The 26,180-nt window shown below is 45.4% G+C and overlaps 1 protein-coding gene across 1 annotated transcript in view; it reads right to left on the minus strand.

Annotated features, from left to right (window-relative positions):
• Window positions 1–3,692: 3,692 nt before the first annotated feature.
• Window positions 3,693–26,180, minus strand: part of LOC135310807 (BDNF/NT-3 growth factors receptor-like) — a 203,471-nt gene continuing 180,983 nt past the window's right edge. Inside the window, exons 15-16 of the mRNA XM_064439796.1 lie at window positions 7,383–7,541; window positions 3,693–6,526 (exon numbers count right to left, since the gene is read on the minus strand). Of these exons, the coding sequence (XP_064295866.1) occupies window positions 6,341–6,526; window positions 7,383–7,541 (345 nt within the window). The 3' untranslated portion in view covers window positions 3,693–6,340. The remainder of the gene's footprint in view (window positions 6,527–7,382; window positions 7,542–26,180) is intronic.

The following is a 26,180-nucleotide window of genomic DNA, read 5'->3' on the forward strand; positions in this document are numbered from 1 at the left end:
GTGCACAAGAAGCCGGGAGGGGAGGGGGCACAGCTAAGGGAGCGGATTCAAACTGGCCAAAGGGATATTCCATATCATGTAATGTCATGCCCAGTATGTTACCTGGGAGGAGCTGGCCGGGGGAGGGAGGCAGAAATCATGGCTCAGGGATGGGCAGCGTTGGTTGGCAGGTGGTGAGCGGTTGTATCGTTTGTGTTTCTGTTTTTTTCCCTTTTCCTTTTCATTATATTATCATTATTGTTATTAATATCATAATCAATATTATTATCATTATTAATTTATTGTAATTATTAAACTGTTCTTATCTCAACCAACAAGTTTGCTTTTTTTTTTTTTCCGCTTTTGCTCTTCCGATTCTCTCCCCCATCTCACAGGGGTGGGGGGAGTGAGCGAGCGGCTGCATGGTGTTTAGTTGCCGACTGGGGCTGAACCACGACAGTCCTTTTTGGCCCAAAGGGTTGAGATAATAACAGTTGCTGGTCACAGCATAGACTCTGTTCTCAATATTAGTTTATCTGATCTGTACCATTCTCTTGTATTTGCTGTGTCTCTTAAAGATTGGTGTTGGGTTTTGTGGTCTGCTGTGCTCTGCAGGGATGAGGGTTTTGCCTGGTAGAGTTGTTTTTAAAACACTGCCCTGGAGTTTTATTTGGTATTTGAAGTTTATATTGAAGCCGTTACTGTACTTCAGGCACCACCTCGTTGAGACAATTAGCAATTATACCTCCTCCTCTGAGAGGTTTTTTTATGGAGGAAATATAGAACGGCACCTTAGCTACCATCTTGTATAATGCCTCCTCCTTCATTACAACTTTTCAGTATCTTGAATGTCCTTGGGTATTTAAGATAAATCTGCTGGTATTGCTTTGGCAGACTGTTTCAGCTCTGTCTAAGGTTAATAAGCAGTTTATGAATATGATCGAGAGATCTGCCCCAAGGTTGGATAGCTATGCGTGTCAGGGTATGTGGGATGGTATGGGCAAATGCCTAAGACGGTGGGCACCCCCAGTGTCATGGGACTTCACCCCTGAACAAGTGCAGAATCCTGAAGAACTAGTAGAATATTTGGAGAAAGTATGTTGTCACCCTGGCAATTCCAGAGAGATACAAATCACTGCAGTGTGCTGGGGCCTGGAACATGCCTATTGAGCCTTTTTTAACACTATTCAGTACCACCAAGGGGAAGAGAAGACCTCTGGATCTAAAAGGACAAGGACAAGGAAAGCGAGAAGCACTGCGGCCACTCCAACCCCCACGACAGACACTGCGGGTACTCCAACCTCAGTGACAAGCACAGCAGCCACTCAAACCCCAACAACAAGCACTACAGCTGCTCCAACTCCGGTGGTAAGCACTGCAGCCACTCAAATCCCCTCGATAGATGCTGTGGCTATGCCAACCCCAGTGACAAACATTGCAGCTGAATCAGAGGATCAACCCGTGCCAGTATCAGTTGCCCCTATACACAAGAAGAAATCCTGGAAGAGAAAGTCAACGCATTTAGAAAGAGATGCAGAAAAAGCAGGGCCATCACGAGGAGAGGAAGAGGAAGAACTCATACAAGAAACAGAAACTACCCGATACATATCCTTGACTGAGTTTTGGGATATGCAAAAACATTTTGGCCATCGTTCAGGGCACCCTATCATTTTACCTGCATGACCACAGAAAGGACATGAGGAAGTGGGATGGAAAACCTACCTCGACCCTAGAGGCATGGGTACATGAGCTGCAAGGAAAAACAATCACTCAGGGGGGTTTTCCAGGAAAGCTGCTGCTCGTTTCCAGTAAGGAATTCCCCCCACGGAGGAGCAGAAGTGCTGATTTTCTTTCTGATCTTAACAGACACACCCGTGATTCATATTTACCGGAAGTGAGTGATGAACACTATGATCAGGACTAGGGGGGCCCTGCCTCCAGCCAGGTGGAGGAAAGGGATAACTGGGTTTATTGGACTGTGTGGATCCGATGGCCTGGCACATCCGACCCACAGGAGTATAAGGCTCTAGTGGTCGCTGGTGCACAGTGTACCTTAGTGCCATCAAACTATATAGGGGCAGAACCCATCAGCATTGCTGGAGTGACAGGGGGATCCCAAGAGCTAACTGTATTGGAGGCCGAAGTGAGCCTCACCAGGAACGAGTGGCAAAAGCACTCCACTGTGACTGGCCCAGAGGCTCCGTGCATCCCTGGCATAGACTACCTCAGGAGAGGGTATTTCAAGGACCCAAAAGGGTACAGGTGGGCTTTTGGTGTAGCTGCCTTGGAGACGGAGGAAATTAAACAGCTGTCTACCTTGCCTGGCCTCTCGAAGGACCCTTCTGTGGTGGGGTTGCTGAAGGTCAAAGAACAACAGGTGCCGATCGCCACCAAAACAGTGTACTGGCGTCAATATCGCACCAACCGAGGCTCCCTGATTCCCATCCATGAGCTCATTCATTGATTAGAGAGCCAAGGAGTCATCAGTAAGACCTGCTCACCCTTTAAGAGTCCCATATGGCCAGTGCAGAGGTCTAATGGAGAGTGGAGGCTAACAGTAGACTGTCGTGGCCTGAAATGAAGTCACTCCACCACTGAGTGCTGCTGTGCCAGACATGCTAGAACTTCAATACGAACTGGAGTCCAAGGCAGCCAAGTGGTATGCTACAAATGATATTGCTAATGCATTCTTCTCAATCCCTCTGGCAGCAGAGTGCAGGCCACAGTTTGCTTTCACTTGGAGGGGTGTCCAGTACACCTGGAATCGACTGCCCCAGGGGTGGAAACAGAGTCCTACCATTTGCCATGGACTGATCCATAATGCATTGGAACAAGGTGGAGATCCAGAACACCTACAATACATTGATGACATCATTGTGTGGGGAAACACAGCATAAGCTGTTTTTGAGAAAGGAGAGAAAATAGTCCCAATCCGTCTGAAAGCTGGTTTTACCATAAAACAAAGTAAAGTTAAGGGACCTGCAGAAGAGATCCAGTTCTTAGGAATAAAATGGCAAGATGGACGTCGTCAGATCCCAGGAGATGTGATCAACAAAATAGCAGCCATGTCTCCATCAAGTAACAAAAAGGAAACACAAACTTTCTTGGGCATTGTGGTTTTTTGGAGAATGCATATTCCCGATTGTAGTCTGATCGTAAACCCTCTCTGTCAAGTGACCTGGAAGAAGAATGATTTCAAATGGGGCCCTGAGCAACAAGAGGCCTGTGAACAAATTAATCAGGAGATAGTTCATGCAGTAGCTCTTGGGCCAGTCCGGGCAGGACAAGATGTAAAGTATGTGCTCTACACCGCAACATTGTGCAGTCAAAACCTTAATGTTTTATTGAAAACCCTGATCTGTTCCCCTGCCCTTCCCCACTCCCCTCTGTCACATTTTATAGGAGCATTTGAGGTGGGGGGGAGTGCTTGTTGTTATATCTCTGGCATTCTAGCACTTCCTCTGCTGCACAACAGTTTAAAAAGTTGAATTTCACATAGAAAAATAAATATAAAAAGAAAACAATTATTTTTACCAATCAGCAGACTTTATTAAGTTATTAACAGCACTGATTATCATTTGTAGTAATGTAGTCATATGTAAATTTATACATATATATTACCTTTTCACCAAAAAATGCATAATATGTATAACTACAGTTTATAGCTTGTCTACTCTAATTATACCTTTTATGCATGATCAAGAATAGTAATGATATAGCTTAAGATTATCCATATGGTGGCTTTGTAGAACATTTGGTCCTTTTGAAGTTTAACATACTGCTATGTTATTGCACAATGCTTTGTAATGTTAGCTATTCTCTAAAATCACTCTAATAGTCTCACAAGTAAATCAAAAATAAGATGCCACTAAGTACAATTTTGGGGCGGTGTTGGGTTTCCTTTTGTTGTTTGATTTTGGGTTTTTTTGTGTGGGTATACATTCTTTCAGTGCTTGCAAAACACTTTGCTTTCAGGCTGGAGCCTGTGCTGCAGCAGAAGCATCTCAGATGCCTTTTTCTTAAGCTCATAAGAAACTAAGACAGAATACAGCAGACAGAAGCTTAACACCTCCCCTTCCACCACCTGCAACCCTTTCCCACTGCACAGTATCAGCAGACTCTGACACCTTCCTCCTCTACTGCTGTTATGTTGAAAATTATTTGCAAATTCCTTTAAATTATAAAAATCAGATTCCAGCAGAATGGGTTTCAGTGGATGCTAAGTCTTTATCTAGGTTTCTATGTGAACTTCTAAGACAGTCTAGTAAAAATTTAAGGTTGATTTTGTAGGAATCTTCCTTACACTTTTTGTATGTTTTCAGTTCAGTACTGGTTAAGAAATAACATCTAGTTTATTAATGATAACTGAGTATGGCTTTATAGTTATATGCTCATGTTTATTTGTAATGCTGCCTTTTCAATGACATTGAGAAGGGTAAAAATCCACCACTGTCCAGTGAACTGTTTTCTTTTGGAAATGTTCAAAATATTTATGAGCTATCTCTAAAAGCTTCTGAAGGAAAAACCTAAAGTGCCTCAATAAATAATATATGCAAGTAAATGAAATATTAAGAATATTATGGGAGCACTTGCAAAAATAAAATGCTTAATTTATTAAATACAATACTCCCAACACAAGGTGAAGGTCTATTTTGGTCTGCCTCATGTCAATAAGGAAAATAAAGAGAAAAAGAAAAGAAAAATCACTCTTTTTTTTTTTTTTGCAGCAATGCCCCCTCATAAAGGGAGGCAAAAGTTTTGAGGACTAGGTAAGGTAGGTTTTCATTTGTAAGAATTCATATTAAAAATAATCCTACCTCTAAATTTGAAATCTTCAACTTCCAGTTTGAAAAAACAACAGCTATACCCATGCGTTTGTCATCAACACAGTGGTCATGCAAATGCTGTATATATACAATGCCCATCCAATCAAAAAGGAATAATTTTTTTTTAAGTGGATGTTTGGAATGACAACACTAGCATCAACACAAACATGGTGCTGAATTCAGGGTCTTTGCACTCCAAATAGTAAGCCATAATCTCAGAGTCATATTTATTTTGTCCAAGGATCTCACTCTATCCCCCACCATGGCTCAAACATAACCAGTGATCTCTGTGTTTTAGATTATTCATGTAATAGCAGTTTTGTATCTGTAGCATCTGTGTCCTCCATTAGCCCCTTCTAATGAAATATAAGTTATGCTATTATGAGTTAGCTATATGAAGTTTATATATATATATGACTTAGTACAAGGGTGTACTACAAGATGAGAGATTAATTTCTGCACAAAGGACATTAATCAACAAATAACATTCACAGTTTTGCTTGCAGAGTTTAAAAAAAAATTGAGGAAGGAAGGAATATGCTGCTGGACTAGCACCATACATACACCTGCCCCAGCATCTATAGCTTGCCCTATCTTAACAAAATCCTTAGCTTAAACACTTGATCCTGAAATTAATCATGTACATTATATAAGCCTAGCTTCAGCCTTAATTACCAAAGACTAGCTGGAGAATATTTTTATAGCAGTGACATGCCAGTATCCTACCAGAAGACAAAATAAGGGCAAGTGTTTTGTTCATAATTTTGTAAAATAATTGTGTGCAGTACAGACAATATCTTTTTCCCTTTTACCACAGACTTGCATCTGGCAAAGAAAAATGCTGGCCACGCACTTCCTTGAACAATCCCTTTATTCCTCAAAAAGACTGTCCAAGAAAAGTGCTAAACCACCTCTTGCCTTCCATCAAATTGTTTCAGTGGTTTTTTTTAGTGGGGTTAGATGCCATCTGATCCCACAGTTTCTTCAGATAGTGGATCACATAAGTGCTGTTTTCATTCCATCTAGCTTTGTCTCTGCAAGAAATGTTTCTTATAGAGAACATTAGTCTTTTCTACCCACATGCTGAAGCAAAAAAAAACTGAGGCAAAAACAAAGAGATTCCCAGTATCTATACAGCAGAAATCACAAAGTTTGAGTCAAATATATTTTTCCCTTTTTTCTTCCACATCAAAGGCATGAATACAACAAGGCATTGTTAGTTGTGGTGGGCTACCTGGAGAGTGCTGATATAAGAGATCAACTTTTTAAGGCCTTTGACTATGCAGAGTTACAATAATGCAGAAGCTAAATTAATTAGAGGAAAAATGATAGAAACTGAAAGAGAGAGTATATGTTTCAGTAATGTCTAAAATGTTAGTACTGTGTATATAGGTGGAGAAGTGCACATTGCTTGCCCTTTGAAAGCTTCTCCATATCTTTGTCATTAATACTGTCAAAGAACACATTTTAATGGAGTTCAGTGGCAGTTGAACACATTCATTCACGCAGACCATAAGAAGAAATGCTAGGATGTTTTAGCCTAAAATATCCAGGTAAACTGGAGATGCCTTAGCCAAGTTCTGGAGGAGAGAATGGATTTCTTTGACATTGATCCTCATGTGAGGCTCCCTTTGCCAACAGCCCAGCATCAACTCATATACTTCCATGGGGCACGTGCGAGGTCGCTGCAGCACTCGTCCCTGAGTGATGCACTCAATCACCTACAAGAAATCACAAGGAAAGGATCAATGTAACCATGCCAATTACGTAGGCCTCACCCATGGAAGACCTAGCTGCTAATAGCCACAGCAGCCTCTCTGGTGGCAGTCACCTGGCCACCACTGCAGAAGAGCTGCATTTCTAGTTAGATGTACAGGCAGTGGGATACGATCTGGAAAAATCACTATAATGTAGGATGTCAAGAAGCAATACCCTGACTCATGTGATGTGATGTTAACCCATGCTACCCCTTCTATTCATGAGGTAACGGTGGTAAAGAAGCAATACCATACCTCCCCTACCTCTCTATCAATCTCACCTCATCTGAGAAGTAACCTGTTTCAATCATGTCACATATAGCACCTTTCCCTCCCTCCTTACACTTCATGAGTACCACCATGGCTAATCTCTGGAAAGGGACTACTTTTGATTTCCCAAGTATGAAGAGATCTCCAGATTCCTTCAATCTATTCAATAATATTTTAGAACAACCACTTCTTGACAATGACATTTCCTGATATGTAACTGAAATCACTCACTGACAGTTTGGGAGACAGGTAAGCTCCTTTTATTGCCTTATGGTCTTTCTCAACACCCAGAGCAGACTATCCTATACAAAGGAAGAAGCTACATCCCAAATTGGTTTAGTCCTACTTGGATAATTTTCATCCAAGTTGGGGAGAAAAGGGTGAAAAAGAAGAACTTCAACCACAGCATTTGCGACAATACCATAAACACATGATATCAGGATTATTGCTTTTACTAAATAAATTTGCTATTGCCCTTTTCTCAGAGAAGCCGTACCATCAGTTAAAATGCCACCCTCCTTTATGCAATTAGAAAATATAATATGCACACCTCATTGTTTGACAGCTGATACCATGGCTGTTTGCCATAGGTAAATATTTCCCACAATACGACCCCCAAGCTCCACACATCACTTTCTGTGGTGAACTTCCTGTACATGATACTTTCTGGAGGCATCCAACGAATAGGTAGCATCGTGTGACCTCCAACCTGAGGAAAAAGAGAGTCAGAAATAATTAAATAATTCCTTCAGACCTCCAGGAAGAGTACTGAGATGCTAAACCAAGGAAATCCACATTTTCTTTTTTCCCATCTTCTGCCATTCACTTTAAAGAGCTCGTAAGAACTAGGGAGCTGAGATCCAACCTCTCTCCCGAATGGTGATCACTACCATGATAGGTTTCTCAACAGAATCTACAAAGAAATTGTTTCTGAAGTATACACTCATCTTCTACATTTATTTTGCACCCCCTATACAAGGAATTGAATTCTCTATAAGAATAATGATTAAGTAAACCTGTCAACCAAATATAAATTAGGCCGATATTACATTCCATTTTAAGACTGAGAAAACTGTAAAACATTCGTGCAATGAAATCTGCAGATATCAGCTGAGATCCATGAAGACACAATGACTGCATGACACAGAAGAATCGGGATATATATGGTTTAATCTATTAATTATGAATGACTTAAAGCAATGCTATTGTCTCTGGATAATTTCCAACTTTAATCAATCCATCAAATTATTTTGTTCCAAATTAACTACCTAGTTCTACACAGCTTTCCAAATTTTCAGTCCTTTGGCTATGTACACTTGATAATAAATAACTTGCAAGACATGTACTCTGTGTCCCAAATCATCACATGTTGAATTCCCCAGGAATCTTTTCCTGAATTAATGCCTTTCTGAAAGTTTCTAACACATTTTTTGTTTTCCCCCAAAATAATATACTTTCTTAAAATTGCCTTATTTAAGCTGAATTTAAATGAATGAATATATAAATACACTCTTGTTTTTCATTCTAGTTTCTAAACAACTTACTGTTCCTAATATGTCACATTCTGACTAGATCACATCAATGAATAAATCTACTCAAGTACTTTTAAAATAGTCTAAGTAGCTCAGCTAGAAGATAATAGAATAGATCAGTTGGAAGGGACCTACAATGATCGTCAAGTCCAACTGCCTGACCACTTCAGGGTGAACCAAAAGACCAAGCATATTATTAAGTGTGGAGTAAGTGAATTTGGCCTCCTGTGACAGCACCGGAGATCTCATTGGCCTTGTTGGATGCAAGCCGTGGGATAGAAAAACAACCCACAGAAAAAAACAGAACTGATGCCTTGATATGCAGGACAGAAGGTCGGGGCACAGCTGGAGCACTGAAGCAGGAGAGCACGCTTATCTATGTTTATACCATATATGGAACTAGTGTGATAGAACACATCCAGAGGCGGAGAGAAGGGAAAAATACTAGCTCAGGAGGCAGACTATATTAAGGCTGCTCTTTTGTTAATAAACGGCTTCGGCTTTGCTTGTGCATGAATACAGAGTCCATGTCGTTAATTGCCACAAATGGTGCCCTGTGTGAGGAGCGACAAATCGACCTAAGAAGGTGAACCGGTGGTGAGCCCCACAGGACTGAAGTGCTGCTGAAAGGAAGCAGGAGCCAGCTGCAATCCCTCATTGACTGAGGTGAGCTGTGGGGAACTATGGGGAGTAATATATCGTCCGAGGAGAAGTCAGTACTGAGCCTAACGGAGGGATTCCTATGAAAGCACAAGGTTGATATAGACGCGCAGTCATTAAAGAGAATTTTGAAGTGGATATCAATAAACTGTGAGGGGGTCGACGCAGTTAACATTTTTGACTCTGAAACTTGGGATGAAGCAGGAGTTAAATTGTGGGATAGAGCAACAAGGTTGGATAAAACTGCAGCGGAGCTCTAACTCCCTGGAGACAAATATTAGAGCTTATGCGCAAGCAGGAAGCTAGTTACCGAGATGCTGGAGAGTGTGAGTCTGCCGCTCCCCGTGACACCGCCCTACCCACTGCCCGCACAATGCCAGCGAAATCCGAGGTCCCAGAAAAAAGGAAAGGCACCTGATGTAAGACTCAAGTTTACCTAGGGTCCTCAAACAGTGATGATGACCCTGATCACCCATTTGATCCTGGACCTCTGACCCAGAGAAAGAACCTGATTTGTACCCACACGACCCAAATGAACAATGGCAAGTGATCGTAAAGAGGCATTAGCCGCTGGGGATCATGAGCTGGCCACGGAGATCGTAGCCCCTGTCATCTATGATCCCAATCAACAACCAAGATGAGAAGGACTTAACTTTTCCATTATTAAGGAAATGCGATGAGGAGTGATAGAATATGGACTGGGATCCCCGTATTCAAGGAACATGTTGGGGTCACTCATGAAATCTTTTACCCTGGTGCCCCATGATTGTCTACAACCCTGCAAGGGCTATTTGTTTTACCTGGCGTTATTGGTTCAGATTACTCTGGTGAAATCAAAATTATGGCCTGGACTCCCACCCCACCTTGCACTATTGTGCAAGGCTCACGAATATCCCAGTTGGTCTACTTTAATGCCCATCGCCCACAAACCACTAACACAGTACGAGGGTGTCAAGGCTTTAGATCAACAGGAGCCCCGCATATTTTGTGGGCCCAAACAGTGAGTGCCACGCGCCCCATGCTGCACTGTACCCTGACGGCGAAAGACAAGAAATCTATCTGATTAGCTGGTGTTATTGACACTGGTGCTGATGTCACCGTCATCTCTAAAGAACTGTGGCCCAAAGGCCGGCCTCTGGTGCAGCTTGGGAAAGCTTTAACTGGAATTGGCGGGAATGCTTTACCTTTGCAGAGTAAAAACAGGATATTAATCGAAGGGCCTGACAAACATGTAGTGTCAGTGTGCCCGTTTGTATTAGCAACACCAATTACTTTATGGGGACGGGACTGTATGAGTCAGTGGGGAGTGCAAATTGGGTCAAATTTATCCTGAGGGCCACTGTGGTGCAAGCCACCTTAGAATTGACATGGACAACACAAACTCTGGTATGGGTGGAACAGTGGCCCCTGCCTGTTGTCAAATTGCGCCATTTACACAAATTAGTTGACGACCAATTACGTGCAGTACACATAGTACCTGCCACTAGTCCATGGAATTCACCTGTGTTTGTAATTCAGAAGAAGAGTGGTAAATGGCGTCTCTTACATGACCTAAGGAAAATTAATGCTGTAATGGAGGATATGGGTGTGCTACAACCAGGCATGCTACCACCTGCCATGATCCCCCACAATTGGCATGTTACTATTATTGATTTAAAAGACTGTTTTTTCACAATTCCTTTGCATCCTAACGATGCCCCTAAATTTGCATTTTCAGTCCCTTCCATTAATATTAGTGAGCCCCAGAAATGCTATCATTGGGTAGCGTTGCCACAAGGCATGAAAAATAACCCTACGATATGTCAGTGATTTGTAGCAAAAGCCCTATCCCCAGTACGTGAACAATTTGCTGAAGCACTTATCTGTCACTATATGGATGATATCCTTACAGCCGCAGAATCTGATGAATAGGTGCAAATGACCTTAGCGTTTGCATCCCACCAAATAAAGCAGGCTGGTCTGCAAATTGCACCAGAGAAGATTCAACAGGTGAGCCCATGACAGTATTTAGGGTGGAGAATAACAGAACAAAAAATCAGGCCTCAACATGTAAAAAGCCAAAATAATGTCAAGACCCTTCATGATTTACAAAAACCCTTAGGTACTATTAATTCGGTTCGACCTCTGTTAAGTATTACAAATCATGAATTAAGCCCTTGATTTTCTCTATTGAAAGGCAACCCTGAGCTTTTATCACCTCGCGTTTTAATCCCTGAAGCGACAGTGGAACTTACAAAGGTTTCTGACGCTATCGTTTCTCGTCAAACAGATCACGTCTGTCCTGAACAACCCTTTCAACTAGTCATCTTGAATCCATCTACCCAGCCACATGCACTGCTTTATCAGTGGGATGTAACACGCAATGACCCCTTAGCGATAATCGAATGGATATTTCTTGCTAATCAGTTACATAAGACTGACGTGATGCATCCTGAAAGCTTTGCCCTGCTAATTATGAAAGGACAACAACGACTCAGAGTATTAGGAGGACAAGATATTGCCAGAATCATTTTACTAGCGTCGTCACATATGTTACAGTATTTGATGCAAACCTCCCTAGACTTTCAATCAGCTTTAGTAGACTTTCTTGGTCAGCTAGATAATCATAACCTGAGCCACAAGTTGACCCAACACAACTTTATATTATATGAAACCCCAAACAGAAGCCATATACTGTGGGGGATGAATTTGCAAGTAACTTAGCACTGTTTGACACGTCCTTGAACTGAAGCAACGCGGCTGTAAAAAACCAAACAGGAGCATGGGAATGCCAAGGAAGAATTAAGTAAGCAAAAACAAATGAGGTAGCGCAAATAGAACAGCCTATTAGAATATAGCATAAGGCGCGTGCTTAGAGCTAGCTGACGAATAAAAGAAATTGTTTGTGCGCATGATCGTGTGAGGAATGTGTCGAAAATGTATATAAGCAGTGAAAAGCTGGCAATAAAGGTCTTCTGTGGAACATCTGTCAGGAGTCCATGACATTCATCCCTGCAAATGGTGACCATGACGTGGGAGAGCAACGCGGAGGAGCAGCGTCCGCAAGGACCCCAGCCAGACAAATCAAGCTGACAGAGGGACCCCCAGCTTTAATCCTGGGACATCACCTTAATATTACAGGTGAGCAGCTGGGGCAGTAAGCATGGGAGCTAATCTCTCTGCCAAAGAGGCGATTGTTAAGTTACTGATTCAGTTACTGAGCAAGCGAGGCATTAAATATGATGCTTTTAAAGTAAAGTTATTACTGAAATTCCTGCAACAGCATGGGGCTCCATCAACAGTCTCAGCAGTGTTCGATGTTAAAACATGGGAAGAAGCAGGGACAACAGTATGGGAGGCCACCTCCCAGGAGGATGAGACTGCCAAGGAGGTGATGACCACCTGGTGGCTGGCGTTGGAAACATTCAAGTCCTGGCAAGTGGAGAAAAGGGTGGAAACCATAGCTGCACAGATGGTGACCGGAGGCGTGGACAGGGGTGGTGAGACTCCCTGTAGGGAGTCCCCGCCAGAAAATGACGTAGTAGATTTTAACGCAGACACAGAGCCGTTGCCCCTGTTAAAGCCAACAGCTCCGCCGTCCATACCGCCCATGACAGCTGTTTTATAGCCACCAACGTCCTTTGACCCCCGGGACCGATGGAAACAACTGCAACGAGATGCAATAAAGGAGGAAAGGGTGGCAGGACTAGTCTTTCCAGTATTGATCAGAGATGGAGGACCCAATGAGTGGGGCCCTTTTCAATGGGACCTAATAAAAGAATTAAGAAAAACAGTAACTACATACGGGCTTGCAGCTCCATTTTCCCAATCTCTGCTTCAAAATGTGATGACAGGGCAGTTATTGTGTCCCTATGATTTACAAACAATAGCGGCTATGATATTAACCCCAACGCAGAAGTTGTTGTGAGAGCAAAAATGGAGGGAATTTGTGAACAAGCTGCCCTTCAAAATTTAGAACGACGGCAAGGAGATGCTCTTTTAGGGGCAGACATATCACAGTTAATGGGCACAGATCCCATGGTGGATACGTGCCTACAGGCGCGGTTGGATGAGAACATACTCCAACAGTCTGCCACTCTCGCTCTTCAAGCTATGTTAAAAATTCTGGAAGCCGGAAAGCCATCTCTCTCATTTACTCGAGTCCAACATCAGCCAACTGAACCCTATAAGCAGTTTGTGGATCGCTTGCGGGATGCATTAGACAAGCAGGTAGACAACAGAGAAGCAAAAGAAGCACTGCTGTTGAAATGATCAGTAGAAAATGCAAATACTGATTGTAAAAAGATATTACAAACGCTGCCAATCAATATTAACCTAGTGCAAATGATAGAGGCTTGCAACCATGTAGGGTCTATTGCTCATCAGAGTCCTTAGCATCAGCTTTTGCAGCAGCTTTAACAATGAATAGGGACACGAAGAAGCAGTGCTACTGCTGTGGAAGCCCAGCCTACTCAGTTATTGAGCACCCTCAACAAAGACAAGGATGAGGAGCCCCTAGCGCGCCCGCTGTACTGTCCACGCTTTGCCCAAGGTGTGGTAAAGGACGCCATTGGGTGAGCCAGTGCAGATCCAAATATGATGCAGATGGACAGCCCCTGCCAGTGCAGCAGGGAAATGGGAGGCAGAGCATGGGGCGAGGTCACAAAATGACACAAGCTCCCTCGTCACAAGAGCCAAAGCAGGGCCCCCCGATGGGAACAGCGTCACATGTGATGGTTGCACAATCTCCAACTCCACCTGGAATGCAACCACCCTGCTTAGCACTGTGGGGACCCTCTCCGCCAGCACCCGAGGGAGTGCCGGACTGGATGTCGCCACAGTAGAAGACTCAACTCTCTGGGGCACACATTCCATTGAATGTGAAGGGGCCAATTGGGGGAGGGTGCAGCGCACTGTTGCTAGGTCGTTTCAGTACCACCGTGACAGGCCTGTTTGTTCTCCCCGAAGTAACTCATGCTGATTATAGTAGCCAAATACAAGCTATGGTTTGGACACCGGCCCCACTGCTGTCAGTTCCGAAAGGAACCCGGATTGTGCAATTAATACTTTTTCGAGCAATAGTACCAACAGCCAGTGAAACAAGCCATGGCTCTGCTGGGTTTGGATCAACAGGGAAACCAGCTGTTTTTTGGGCATAAGATATCATGTGACATTGCCCAACCATACATGTAACCCTGTGGAATCCTACCGAGCAGCCACAGACAAGCCAATGCACAATGCTAGTAGATACAGGTGCAGATGTTAGTTATCGCTGCCAAAGATTGGCCTTCCACATGGCCTACATCATCCCCAGCTAGCAGATTAGTAGGAGTCGGAGGCCTGTCCAGCACATTTCAAAGTTCTATAATCCTCACAATAAAGACCTAAGAGGGAACGACATGTACTGTTTGTCCTTATATCACACTAATTCCCATCAGCCTGCTGGGACGGGATGTGATGGAACAGTGCAGATTTACTGTCTCCACCTGTCGTGGTTTAGCCCCAGTCAGCAACCAAGCACCACGCAGCCGCTCGCTCACTCGCCCCTGGTGGGACGGGGGAGAAAATCGGAAGAGTAAAAGTGAGGCAACTCATGGGTTGAGATAAAGACAGTTTAATAGGTAAAGCAAAATCTGCGCACAGAAGCAAAGCAAAACAAAGAATTCATTCACTACTTCCCATGGGCAGGCAGGTGTTCAGCCATCTCCAGGAAAGCAGGGCTCCATCATGCGTAGTGGTTACTTGGGAAGACAAATGCCATCACTCCAAACGTCCCCCCACTCCTCCTTCTTCCCCCACTTGATATACTGAGCATGACGTCATATGGTATGGAATATCCCATTGGTCAGTTTGGGTCAGCTGTTCCGCTGTGTCCCCTCCCAGCTTCTTGTGCACCCGGCAGAGCACGGGGAGCTGAATAAGTCCTTGACCAGTGTAAGCGCTACTTAGCAACAACTAAAACATCTCCACATTATCACCACTGTTTACAGCAAAAATCCGAAACACAGCCCCATACTAGCTACTACGAAGAAATTTCACTCTATCCCAGCTGAAACCAGCACAGTATCCACCCCTTATTCCATACCATTTACATCATGCTCAGGTTCCACACTATCCAATACAGCCTCATTAACCTCCACCCCCTCCTTCCCATCCTTTGATAAAATACACGGATATCATTTAGTCCATGGCTTTGGTCTCCATCTGTTCTTGTGGTCACTCAGGACAGGAGAGGTGGGGTGTTGTGTGGAGTTACTGGGCACCAAAGCCAGCTCAGGTCGGGTCACTGCTGCACTCACACTGCTTCTTGAAAGACTTGTCCTCCATTGGTTCAGGTGGTTCCTGCTGTAGTAATTCCTGTAACATGCAACTCAAATCACAGGTTACAACAATTTAAAGGTATATCCATTACAATCTCCACCCCCTGGCCCCTTTGGGCCAGGTTGTAGGTTTTAACATTGCAATGAACTCCTCCCCTTGCTCCCAGCCTGGCTAGCAACAAGGGGTTTCTGCTATAGTAATTTCCATAATACGTAACTTAAATCCCGGGTTAGAACAATTTAAAGGTATTTCCATTACAATCTCCGCCCCTGGTCCATTTGGACCAGACCATCAGGTTTAACATTGTAATGAACTCCTCCCCTTGCCCCTGCTCTGGTTTGGACTTATCCACAGACTGTAGTCCTTCAGGGTTGTACCTGCTCCAAGTGGAGCCTAACCCAGGAGCCACAGTCTCTCCAGGGGCACACCTGCTGCAGTGTAGACTTATCCAGAGCCAGAGCCTCTTCGAGGAGCGCCTGTTCCAGCATGGCCATCTGCATGGGCCTCAATGCTTTCAGAGCTACACCTGCTCCAGCATGGCCTTACCCACAGCTGCAGTCCCTCCAGAAGTAAACCTCCTCCAAAATAGCCTTGCCCATGGCTGTAGTCCCTCCACAAGTAAGCATGATCCAACATGGCTTTGCCCCATGGCTTCAGTCCCTCCAGAAGTAAGCATGCTCCGTTATGGGATTACCTATGGCCACACACTTTGAGGTGCTCTGGCATGACCTCATGCACAGCCACTGATGCTTCAAGGTATACCTGCTGCAGCACGGACTTATCTACAGCCACAGACACTTAAAGGTTGTCATGGTTTTAGCTGGCATAGAGTTAATTTTCTTCACTCTAGCTGGTATAGTGCTGTGCTTTGAAATTAGCATGGAAAAAAAAAAACCTGTTGAGATAACAGAGATGTTTAGGCTGTTGCTGGGTAGCGCTTATACTAGTCAAGGACATGTCTAGCCTCCCATGCTCTGCTGGGTGCACAAGAAGCCGGGAGGGGAGGGGGCAGAGCTAAGAGAGCGGATTCAAACTGACCAAAGGGATATTCCATATCATGTAACGTCATGCCCAGTATGTTACCTGGGAGGGGCTGGCTGGGGGATTGGGGAGCAATCGCGGCTCAGGGACGGGCAGCGTCGGTCGGCAGGTGGTGAGCGGTTGTATCGTTTGTGTTTCCGTGTTTTTTTTCCCTGTTTTCCCTTTCCCTTCCTTTTCCCTTTTATTATATTAACATTACTGTCATTATTATCATAATCATTTATCATTATCATTTTATTGTAATCATTAAACTGTGCTTATCTCAACCCACAAGTTCTTTTCCTCGTCCGATTCTCTTCCCCATCCCACAGGGGTGGGTGGGGGGGTGAGCGAGCGGCTGCGTGGTGTTCAGTTGCCAGCTGAGGCTGAACCACGACAGTCTATTTTTGGCGCCCAGCATGGGGCACGAAGGGTTTGAGATAATAACAGTTGCTGGTCACAGCATTGATTCATCTGCTCGCAGTATTAGGTTGTCCAGTCTTTACCATGCTGATTGTAAAGTACATGTTAAAACTTGCTGTTGGTTTTGTCAGTTTGCTGTGCTCTGCAGTGATTAGAGATATTTTGCCTAGGAGACTTGTTATTAAAACACTGGCCTTGACTGTTATTGCTTATTTAGGTCTTGCATGGAAGCCATTACTGTACTACAGCTACCACCTCATGGAGGCAATTAGCAATTATACCTCCTCCTCTGAGAAGATTTTTATGGAGGAAATACAGAATGGCGTCTTATGTAATGCCTCCTCCTTCATTACAACAACTTTTCAGTATCTTGAACATCCCTGGGTAGTCAAGATATATCTGTTGATATTGCTTTGGCAGGTGGTATCAGATCTGTCTAAGGTTAGTAAGCAAGTTAAGAATATAATCCAGAGATCTGTCCCAAGGCTCGATAGCTATGCGTGGAAGTGTATGTGGGAAAGTATGGGCAAATGCCTAAGACGGTGGGCACCCCCTGTGGTGTGGGACTTCACCCCTGAACAAGTGCAGAATCCTGAAAAATTAGTAGAACATTTGGAGGAAGTCTGTTGTCACCCTGGCAATTCCAGAGAGATACAAATCACTGCAGTGTGCTGGGGCCTGGCCCATGCCTATCGATCCCTGTTTAACACTATTCAGTACCCACAAGGGGAAGAGAAGGGAGCTACTCCAACCCCAGTGACGAGCACTGTGGCCACTCAAACCCCCACGACAGGCACTGCAGCTACTCAAACCCCAGTGCCAAGCATTGCAGCTAAACCAGAGGACCAACCCATGCCAGTATCAGTCACCCCTATACACAAGAAGAAATCATGGAAGAGAAGGTCAACTCGTTTAGAAAGAGATTACGAGGAACCAGGGCCATCACGAGAAGAGGAGGAGGAGGAGGAACCATGTGTACAAGAAATGGAAACTACCCGATCTCTATCCTTGAGTGAGTTGCGGGATATACGGAAATATTTTGGGCGTCATTCAGGTGAGCACGTTATCACCTGGCTGCTCCGATGCTGGGATAATGGGGCCAGTAGTTTGGAATTAGAGGGGAAGGAAGCCAAACAACTGGGATCCCTCTCTAGGGAAGGGGGCATTGATAAAGCAATTGGAAAAGGAACACAAGCCCTCAGCCTCTGGAGGCGGCTCCTGTCCGCAGTGAGAGAGAGGTATCCCTTCAAAGAAGATATGGTATTTCGCCTAGGAAAATGGATGACCATGGAGAAAGGCATTCAGCATCTAAGGGAATTAGCCGTGCTTGAGGTGGTTTATGGTGACCTGGACGATCAACGGTCCTCCAAAGATCCAGATGAAGCTGAGTGCACACGACCCATGTGGCGGAAGTTTGTACGGAGCGCACCATCCTCGTATGCAAACTCATTGGCAGTGATGTCCTGGAAAGATGACAAGACACCAACGGTGGCTGAGTTGATTGACAGACTCCGGGAATATGAAGCGAATCTCTCTTCCTCGCTCGTCTCTGCTGTTGAGAAACTGTCCCGAGAGGTCCAGCAACTCAAAGAAGATAGGTCCTACTCCCCACCAGTACGGACCAGTATCTCAGCCATTAGGAGTAATCGTCCCTTGGCTCAAGAGAAGGGATACAGACGACGGGGCACGCTATGGTTTTACCTGCGTGATCACGGAGAGGACATGAAGAAGTGGGATGGAAAACCTACCTCAGCCTTAGAGGCACGGGTATGTGAGCTGCAAGGGAGAACAATTACTCAGGGGAGTTTCTCCAGGAGAGCTGCTGCTCCAGTTTCCAGTAAGCAATTCTCCAGACAGAGGAGCAGAAGTGCTGATGGCCTGACTGATCTTAACAGACACACCCATGATTCATATTTACCGGAAGTGAGTGATGAATACTATGATCAGGACTAGGGGGGCCCTGCCTCCAGCCAGGTGGAGGAAAGGGATAACCGGGTTTACTGGACTGTGTGGATCCGATGGCCTGGCACATCTGACCCACAGGAATATGGAGCTTTAGTGGACACCGGCGCACAGTGCACCTTAATGCCATCAAACTATATAGGGGCAGAACCCATCAGCATTGCTGGAGTGACAGGGGGATCCCAAGAGCTAACTGTATTGGAGGCCAAAGTGAGCCTCACCAGGAACGAGTGGCAAAAGCACTCCACTGTGACTGGCCCAGAGGCTCCGTGCATCCCTGGCGTAGACTACCTCAGGAGAGGGTATTTCAAGGACCCAAAAGGGTACAAGTGGGCTTTTGGTGTAGCTGCCTTGGAGACGGAGGAAACTAAACAGCTGTCTACCTTGCCTGGCCTCTCGAAGGACCCTTCTGTGGTGGGGTTGCTGAAGGTCGAAGAACAACAGGTGCCAATCGCCACCACAACAGTGCACCAGCGGCAATATCGCACCAACCGAGACTCCCTGATCCCTGTCCATAAACTCATTCACCAACTGAGGAGCCAAGGAGTCATCAGGAAGACCCACTCACCCTTTAACAGTCCCATATGGCCAGTCCGGAAGTCTAATGGAGAGTGGAGACTAACGGTAGACTACCGTGGCCTGAACGAAGTCACTCCACCGTTGAGTGCTGCTGTGCCAGACATGCTAGAACTTCAATACGAACTGGAGTCCAAGGCAGCCAAGTGGTATGCCACAACTGATATCGCTAATGCATTCTTCTCAATCCCTCTGGCAGGAGAGGGCAAGCCATAGTTTGCTTTTACTTGGAGGGGGGTCCAGTACACCTGGAATCGACTGCCCCAGGGGTGGAAACAGAGTCCTACCATTTGCCATGGACTGATCCATAATGCATTGGAACAAGGTGGAGCTCCCGAACACCTACAATACATTGATGACATCATTGTGTGGGGCAATACAGCAGAAGAAGTTTTTGAGAAAGGAAAGGAAATAGTTCAAATCCTCCTGAAAGATGGTTTCGCCATAAAACAAAGTAAAGTTAAGGGACCCGCTCGAGAAATCCAGTTCTTGGGAATAAAATGGCCAGATGGTCGTCGTCAGGTCCCCATGGATGTGATCAACAAGATAGCAGCCATGTCTCCACCAACCAGCAAAAAGGAAACACAAACTTTCTTGGGCGTTGTGGGTTTTTGGAGAATGCATATTCCACACTACAGTCTGATCGTAAGCCCTCTCTGTCAAGTGACCTGGAAAAAGAATGATTTCAAATGGGGCCCTGAACAACAACAAGCCTTTGAGCAGATTAAACGAGAAATAGTTCATGCAGTAGCTCTTGGGCCAGTCCGGGCAGGACAAGATGTAAAAAGTGTGCTCTACACTGCAGCCGGGGAGAATGGCCCTACCTGGAGCCTCTGGCAGAAGGCACCAGGGGAGACCCGAGGTCGACCCCTAGGGTTTTGGAGTCAGGGATACAGAGGGTCTGAAGCCCGCTATGCTCCAACTGAAAACTGCCCGTCCCCGAGCCGCAATTGCTTCCTCCTCCCCCGGCCAGCCCCTCCCAGGTAACATACTGGGCATGATGTTACATGAGATGGAATATCCCTTTGGTCAGTTTGAATCTGCTCTCTTAGCTGTGCCCCCTCCCCTCCTGGCTTCTTGTGCACCCAGCAGAGCATGGGAAGCTAGACATGTCCTTGACTAGTATAAGCGCTACCCAGCAACAGCCTAAACATCTGTGTGTTATCTCAACAGGTTTTTTTTCCATGCTATTTTCAAAGCACAGCACTATACCAGCTAGAGTGAAGAAAATTAACTCTATCCCAGCTAAAACCATGACAGAGGTGTACCACTTTCTCCAAGATGGATATATCCTTGGGCCACAATTGCCTCAGAGGTATACCTGCTGTGGCACAGACATAACCAAGGCCACAGATGCTTCGAGATATACCTGCTTTGTCATGGGCTTATACACACACACAGATGCCTTGGGGTGTCCTGCTCCCACATGGACTCATCCTCAGGTCAGTCTCTTTGACTCAAGTTTACACTAGCATTCCAGCCTGTCCAGTACAGCAGCACAGAAACAGGAGCTGGGCCCTGGCCATCTGCCAGCCCAGGCGCATCGCCATGGCTATTATCAGAATGTTCCCAGGCCCAGCAGGGTAAGGTGATAAGCAGTACAGCAAGCAGTGAATGCAAAAAGTACCATTAATGAGCACTAGATTTTAAGGTATACAGTAAGTCAGGCAAGCCCCATAGCAAGCAGAGATGCCTACCAATTAAGAGCTAAACAGCAATAACCGCTATAAATTCCATCTAGTACATTCCAATGAAATCTGTCGTTATCTCAAACCTTTCATGCCCCATGTTGGGCGCCAAAATGGACTGTCATGGTTTAGCCCCGGTCAGCAACCAAGCACCACGCAGCCTCTCACTCACTCCCCCCTGGTGGGATGGGGGAGAGAATCAGAAGAGTAAAAGTGAGGTAACTCATGGTTTGAGATAAAGACAATTTAGTAGGTAAAGCAAAATCTGCGCACAGAAGCAAAGCAAAACAAGGAATTCATTCACCACTCCCCACGGGCAGGCAGGTGTTCAGCCATCTCCAGGAAAGCAGGACTCCATCATGCGTAGCGGTTACTTGGGAAGACAGCCACCATCACTCCCAATGTCCCCCCCCCTTCCTTCTTCCCCAGGTTTATATACTGAGCATGACATCATATGGTATGGAATATCCCATTGGTCAGTTTGGGTCAGCTGTCCTGCTGTGTCCTCTCCCAGTTTCTTGTGCACCCAGCAGAGCACGGGGAGCTGAAAAAGTCCTTGACCAGTGTAAGTGCTACTTAACAACAACTAAAACATCTCCACATTATCACCGCTGTTTCCAGCAAAAACCCAAAACACAGCCCCATACTAGCTAATACGAAGAAATTTAACTCTATCCAGCTGAAACCAGGACACCACCCCTGAACATTTTTGGTAGTGGCCATTGAGGCGCGACCACCACTCCGCCTCAAATGGACAAGAGAGACCCCTGTATGGGTGGATCAATGGCCGCTCACCCAAGGAAAAGGTCGCAGCCCTACAGGAGCTGGTCCAGGACCAGCTTGCACAAGTACACATAGTACCAACCAACAGTCCATGGAATTCCCCAGTATTTGTAATCAAAAAGCAAAGTGGAAAATGGAGATTGTTGCATGTTTTATGGCAAATAACCACAGTCATAGAGGATATGGGCTTGTTACAACCCAGCCTACCATCACCTACAATGTTTCAATCCAGTTGGAATATAACCATTGTCGATCTGAAAGACTGCTTTTTGTCCATCCTGCTGCACCCAGACAATGCTCCAAAATTTGCTTTTTCAGTGCCAAAACTTAATAAGGGGGAGCCAATGGATCGATGTCACTGTACTTCCTCAGGGAATGAAAAACTCCCCAACAATGTGTCAGTCATATGTTGCAAAGGCAATTCAGCCAATTAGACAATGTTATCTAAATATTTACATGTACCATTACATGGACAATCTATTGTCAGTGGGGTGAACTCGTAATGTGCTTGAAGAGGCCCTTCAGGCCTTAAAGCAAGCACTGCAGGATGTAGGACTTCAGATAGCCCCTGAAAAGATACAGACAGAACCTCCGTGGAGGTATTTAGGATGGAAAATTTTGGAACAAACCATCCAGCCTCAAAACATGGGAATAACCACCAATATTTGGGCCTTAAATGATGTACAGAAACTATTAGGTAATATTAATTGGATTCAAACTCAATGCGGCATTGACAACGCCACTCTTAGTCCCCTGTTTGACCTGTTAAAAGGAGACACCGATATAAATGCACCACGAAGTTGGACACCAGAGGCACAACAAGCGCTACAGATAATCAACGACAAACTGTCAAATCAACAATGCCATCGTCGCAGTGAAGACATCCCACTCACACTGTTTGTCTGTAACCAAGAAGAGCAGCCTCTTGCTATAATTGGACAGTGGGATCCACGACGTAATGACGCTCTGTTGTGGTTTAGCCGGCAACTCAGCCCCACACAATCGCTCGCTCACTCCCCCACCGGCAGATGTGGAAGAGAATCAGAAGGGTAATGCTTGTGGGTTGGGATAAGAACAGTTTAATAATTAAAATTAACAACAACAGAAATGCAATGTTATGAAGAACGAGAGGCACAAAGCCCCAGGGGAGGGAACGAACCGCCGAAACAAACCGCACGTGACGCAGCCGCTCACCACCCACCGACCCAACGCTGCGCCGCTCCCGAGCCGCAAACTGCCCCCCCTTAACATACTGGTCATGGTGTCACATGGTATGGAATGAACATGCCATTGGCCAGTCGGGGTCAGCCACCCCAACCATGGCCCTGCCCCTCCCAGCCCCCCACCACGCACCAGAGCTGGGGAAGCTGGAAAGGTAGCCGACCCCCACAGTGAGGAGAATTAACCCCTTCTCAGCCAAAACCAGCACATTCTCCACCCCTTATTCCATACCATTTACACCATGCCCAGGTCCCATATGATGCAATACAACCGTACCAACCACCACCCCTCCTCTTCCCATCCTTTGACATAATACACAGACATCATTCCCTTAGATCATGGACTTTCCCTGTAAGATGTCCATTAAAATGTCCATTGAGTTCACCCAGTCCATGACTCTGGGCTCCATCTGCCGTATCAGGCTTTCAGGGTGGGAGAGGTGGTGTGTTTGGCATTGGGTTGCTGCATACCGAGTCAGTCATCGTTCCATCACTGCTGCATGGCTCGTTTCACAGTTTCTTTTCCATGGGTTGGGAGGCTTGTACTCTGATATCATTGATACAACACAGAGGTGACACAAAATATTATATAGCAGTTCGCATTGTGCCATTCAGTTCATTGACTGTTTTCAACCGACATCAAATCCCCTTGAGGCACACATCGACTCCTCCACCCTCCTGCATCATCCACCAAGTGCACCCAGGTCCTCAAGCAAAAACAGTCCCACAAATGGGTTTGCCTTTGCCTGAGGCAGGAAGAACCCAGACTGTTTTGCCCAGCATACTTTCTGCGTGCACTACAGGGACTCTATCCCCTTCCACAGTATGTAGGAGATAACATGTATGGGGGCAACTGATACTGGTACGGGTTTATTTTCTAAGCCAGCTCCAGTACTTGTCATGGGGGTTTGAGTGGCTGCAGTGCCTGTCGTCAGGGCTGGAGTGTCTACAGTGCCAGTCACTTTGCATTTCAATCCAGAGACATTCTCTTCCCCTTGGGGGCACTGAATACTGTTGAGCAGGGCTCAGTATGCATGGGCCAGGCCCCAGCACATTGCAGTGATCTGTGTCTCTCTGGAGTTCCCAGCATAACAACATACTTCCTCCAAATATTCTACTAGTTTTTTAGGATTCTGCACTTGTTCGGGGGTGAAACTCCAAAGCACTGGGGGTGCCCACTGCCCTAGGTATTTGCCCATGCTATCCCAAATGCCCTGCAACTCGTAACTATCAAGCCTCGGGGCAGATTTCTGGGTGATATTCTTAAATTGCTTAGACAAAACCAAAACAACCTGCCCAAAAACTAACAATAAGTGCACCTTAACCACCCAAGGATGTTCAAGATGCAAAAACGTTTTTGCAGTAAAGGCGGAGACATCATAGAACAAAGTTGCAAAGGTACTATTCTGTATTTCCTCCATATAAAATCTCTCAGAGGAGGAGGTATAATTGCTAATTGCCTCAACAAGGTGGTATCCGAAGTGCAGTAACAGTTTCAGCAAAAGCCCCAAATACCAGATGAAGCTGAAAACAAGTGTTTGTATAACAAATCTGGTAGGCAAAACGTTACTAATCACAGCAGAACACAGCAAACTAAACAAACCAACACCAATCTTTAACACGAACTGCAAAAACGAGATCATGGCGCTGTGACCAGCAGCTGTTGTTATCTCCAACCCTTGAGCCCCACGTTGGGCGCCAAAAAGACTGTCGTGGCTTAACCGGCAGCTCAGCCCCACACAGTCGCTCACTCACTCCCCCACCGGCAGATGGGGGAGAGAATCAGAAGGGTAACGCTCGTGGGTTGGGATAAGAACAGTTTAAAAATTAAAATTAAAAGAAACAACAACAGAAATGCAATGTAAAGGAGAACAACGAGAGGCACAAAGCCCCAGGAGAGGGGAGAGGGGGAACGAACCGCCGAAACAAACCGCATGCGATGCAGCCGTTCACCGCCCGCCGACCCGATGCGGCGCCGCTCCCGAGCCGCAAACTGCCCCCCCTTAACATACTGTTCATGGTGTCACATGGTATGGAATGAACCTGCCATTGGCCAGTCGGGGTCAGCCGCCCCCACCATGGCCCTGCCCCTCCCAGCCCCCCACCACGCGGCAGAGCTCGGGAAGCTGGAAAGGTAGCCGACCCCCACAGTGAGGAGAATTAACCCCTTCTCAGCCAAAACCAGCACACCCTCTCGTTATTCTAGAATGGGTCTTTTTACCCCACCAACCTACCAAGACCATTGCCACACGAATAGAAATGTTTTCTGACCTTATTAAAAAGGGATGGGAGAGAATAGTAAAACTTGCAGGGGAAGAACCAACACTTATTGTGTTACCTATTGTAAAAACTTATCTTACCTGGAGTATTCAAAATAGCCTAGAGTTACCATTAGCCTTAGCAGGCTTTAGTGGAAATCTAGATACCCATCTTCCTCCACAAAAGATGTTTACCATTTATTATAATGTTAAAATAGAAAATCGACCATTGTGCCAAAGACAACCGGTCAATGGCTGTACGGTATTTACCAATGGATCAGGGAAGTCATGCAAAGCAGTGGTAACGTGGGAAGAGAACCGAGTCTGGAAGCATTAAGGTGAGATTCTCCACGGCTTACCACAAATAGTGGAGCTGCACACAGTCATAATGGCCTTTCGATTCTGGCCTACCACCCCTCTTAATAGCGTTTCTGTCTCCCAATACGTGGTGGGCGTGGTTCAACGAATAGAAAGAGCTCATCTTAAACATATAACAAAGCAAACCCTATTTCTAAAATTTAAAGAACTTCTTTTAATTGAACAGCAGAAACACCCCTATTGTATAATTCATAGTTCAAGTCACACACAATTACCGGGTTTTCTTACACATGGTTGTAAAATGTGTTCATCTGATTCGTGTCAATATGGAACAATGCTAGAGTCACACGGTGAAGTGTGACCTTCTAGCATTTGACCGTTCTGTTTGTACTTGTGTAACCGAGGGCCGTTCAATTGACTTGTTAACTGTCTTAATGGTTGGAATGTTGATTGGCGATTTAGGTTGATGGTGAAGACAAAAGAAGACCCAAAATTGATCAGATAACTGGGAGACTGGCGCCTGAGAATTTTAACAAGATAATGGATGGTGCTTGGGCCAGTCGGGAGGGCGTTAGCAATGAATGAACTTCAAGGACTAACAGTGGAAA

The sequence above is a fragment of the Phalacrocorax carbo genome, assembly GCF_963921805.1.
Source record: "Phalacrocorax carbo chromosome W unlocalized genomic scaffold, bPhaCar2.1 SUPER_W_unloc_1, whole genome shotgun sequence".
Taxonomy (NCBI): Eukaryota; Metazoa; Chordata; class Aves; order Suliformes; family Phalacrocoracidae; genus Phalacrocorax; species Phalacrocorax carbo.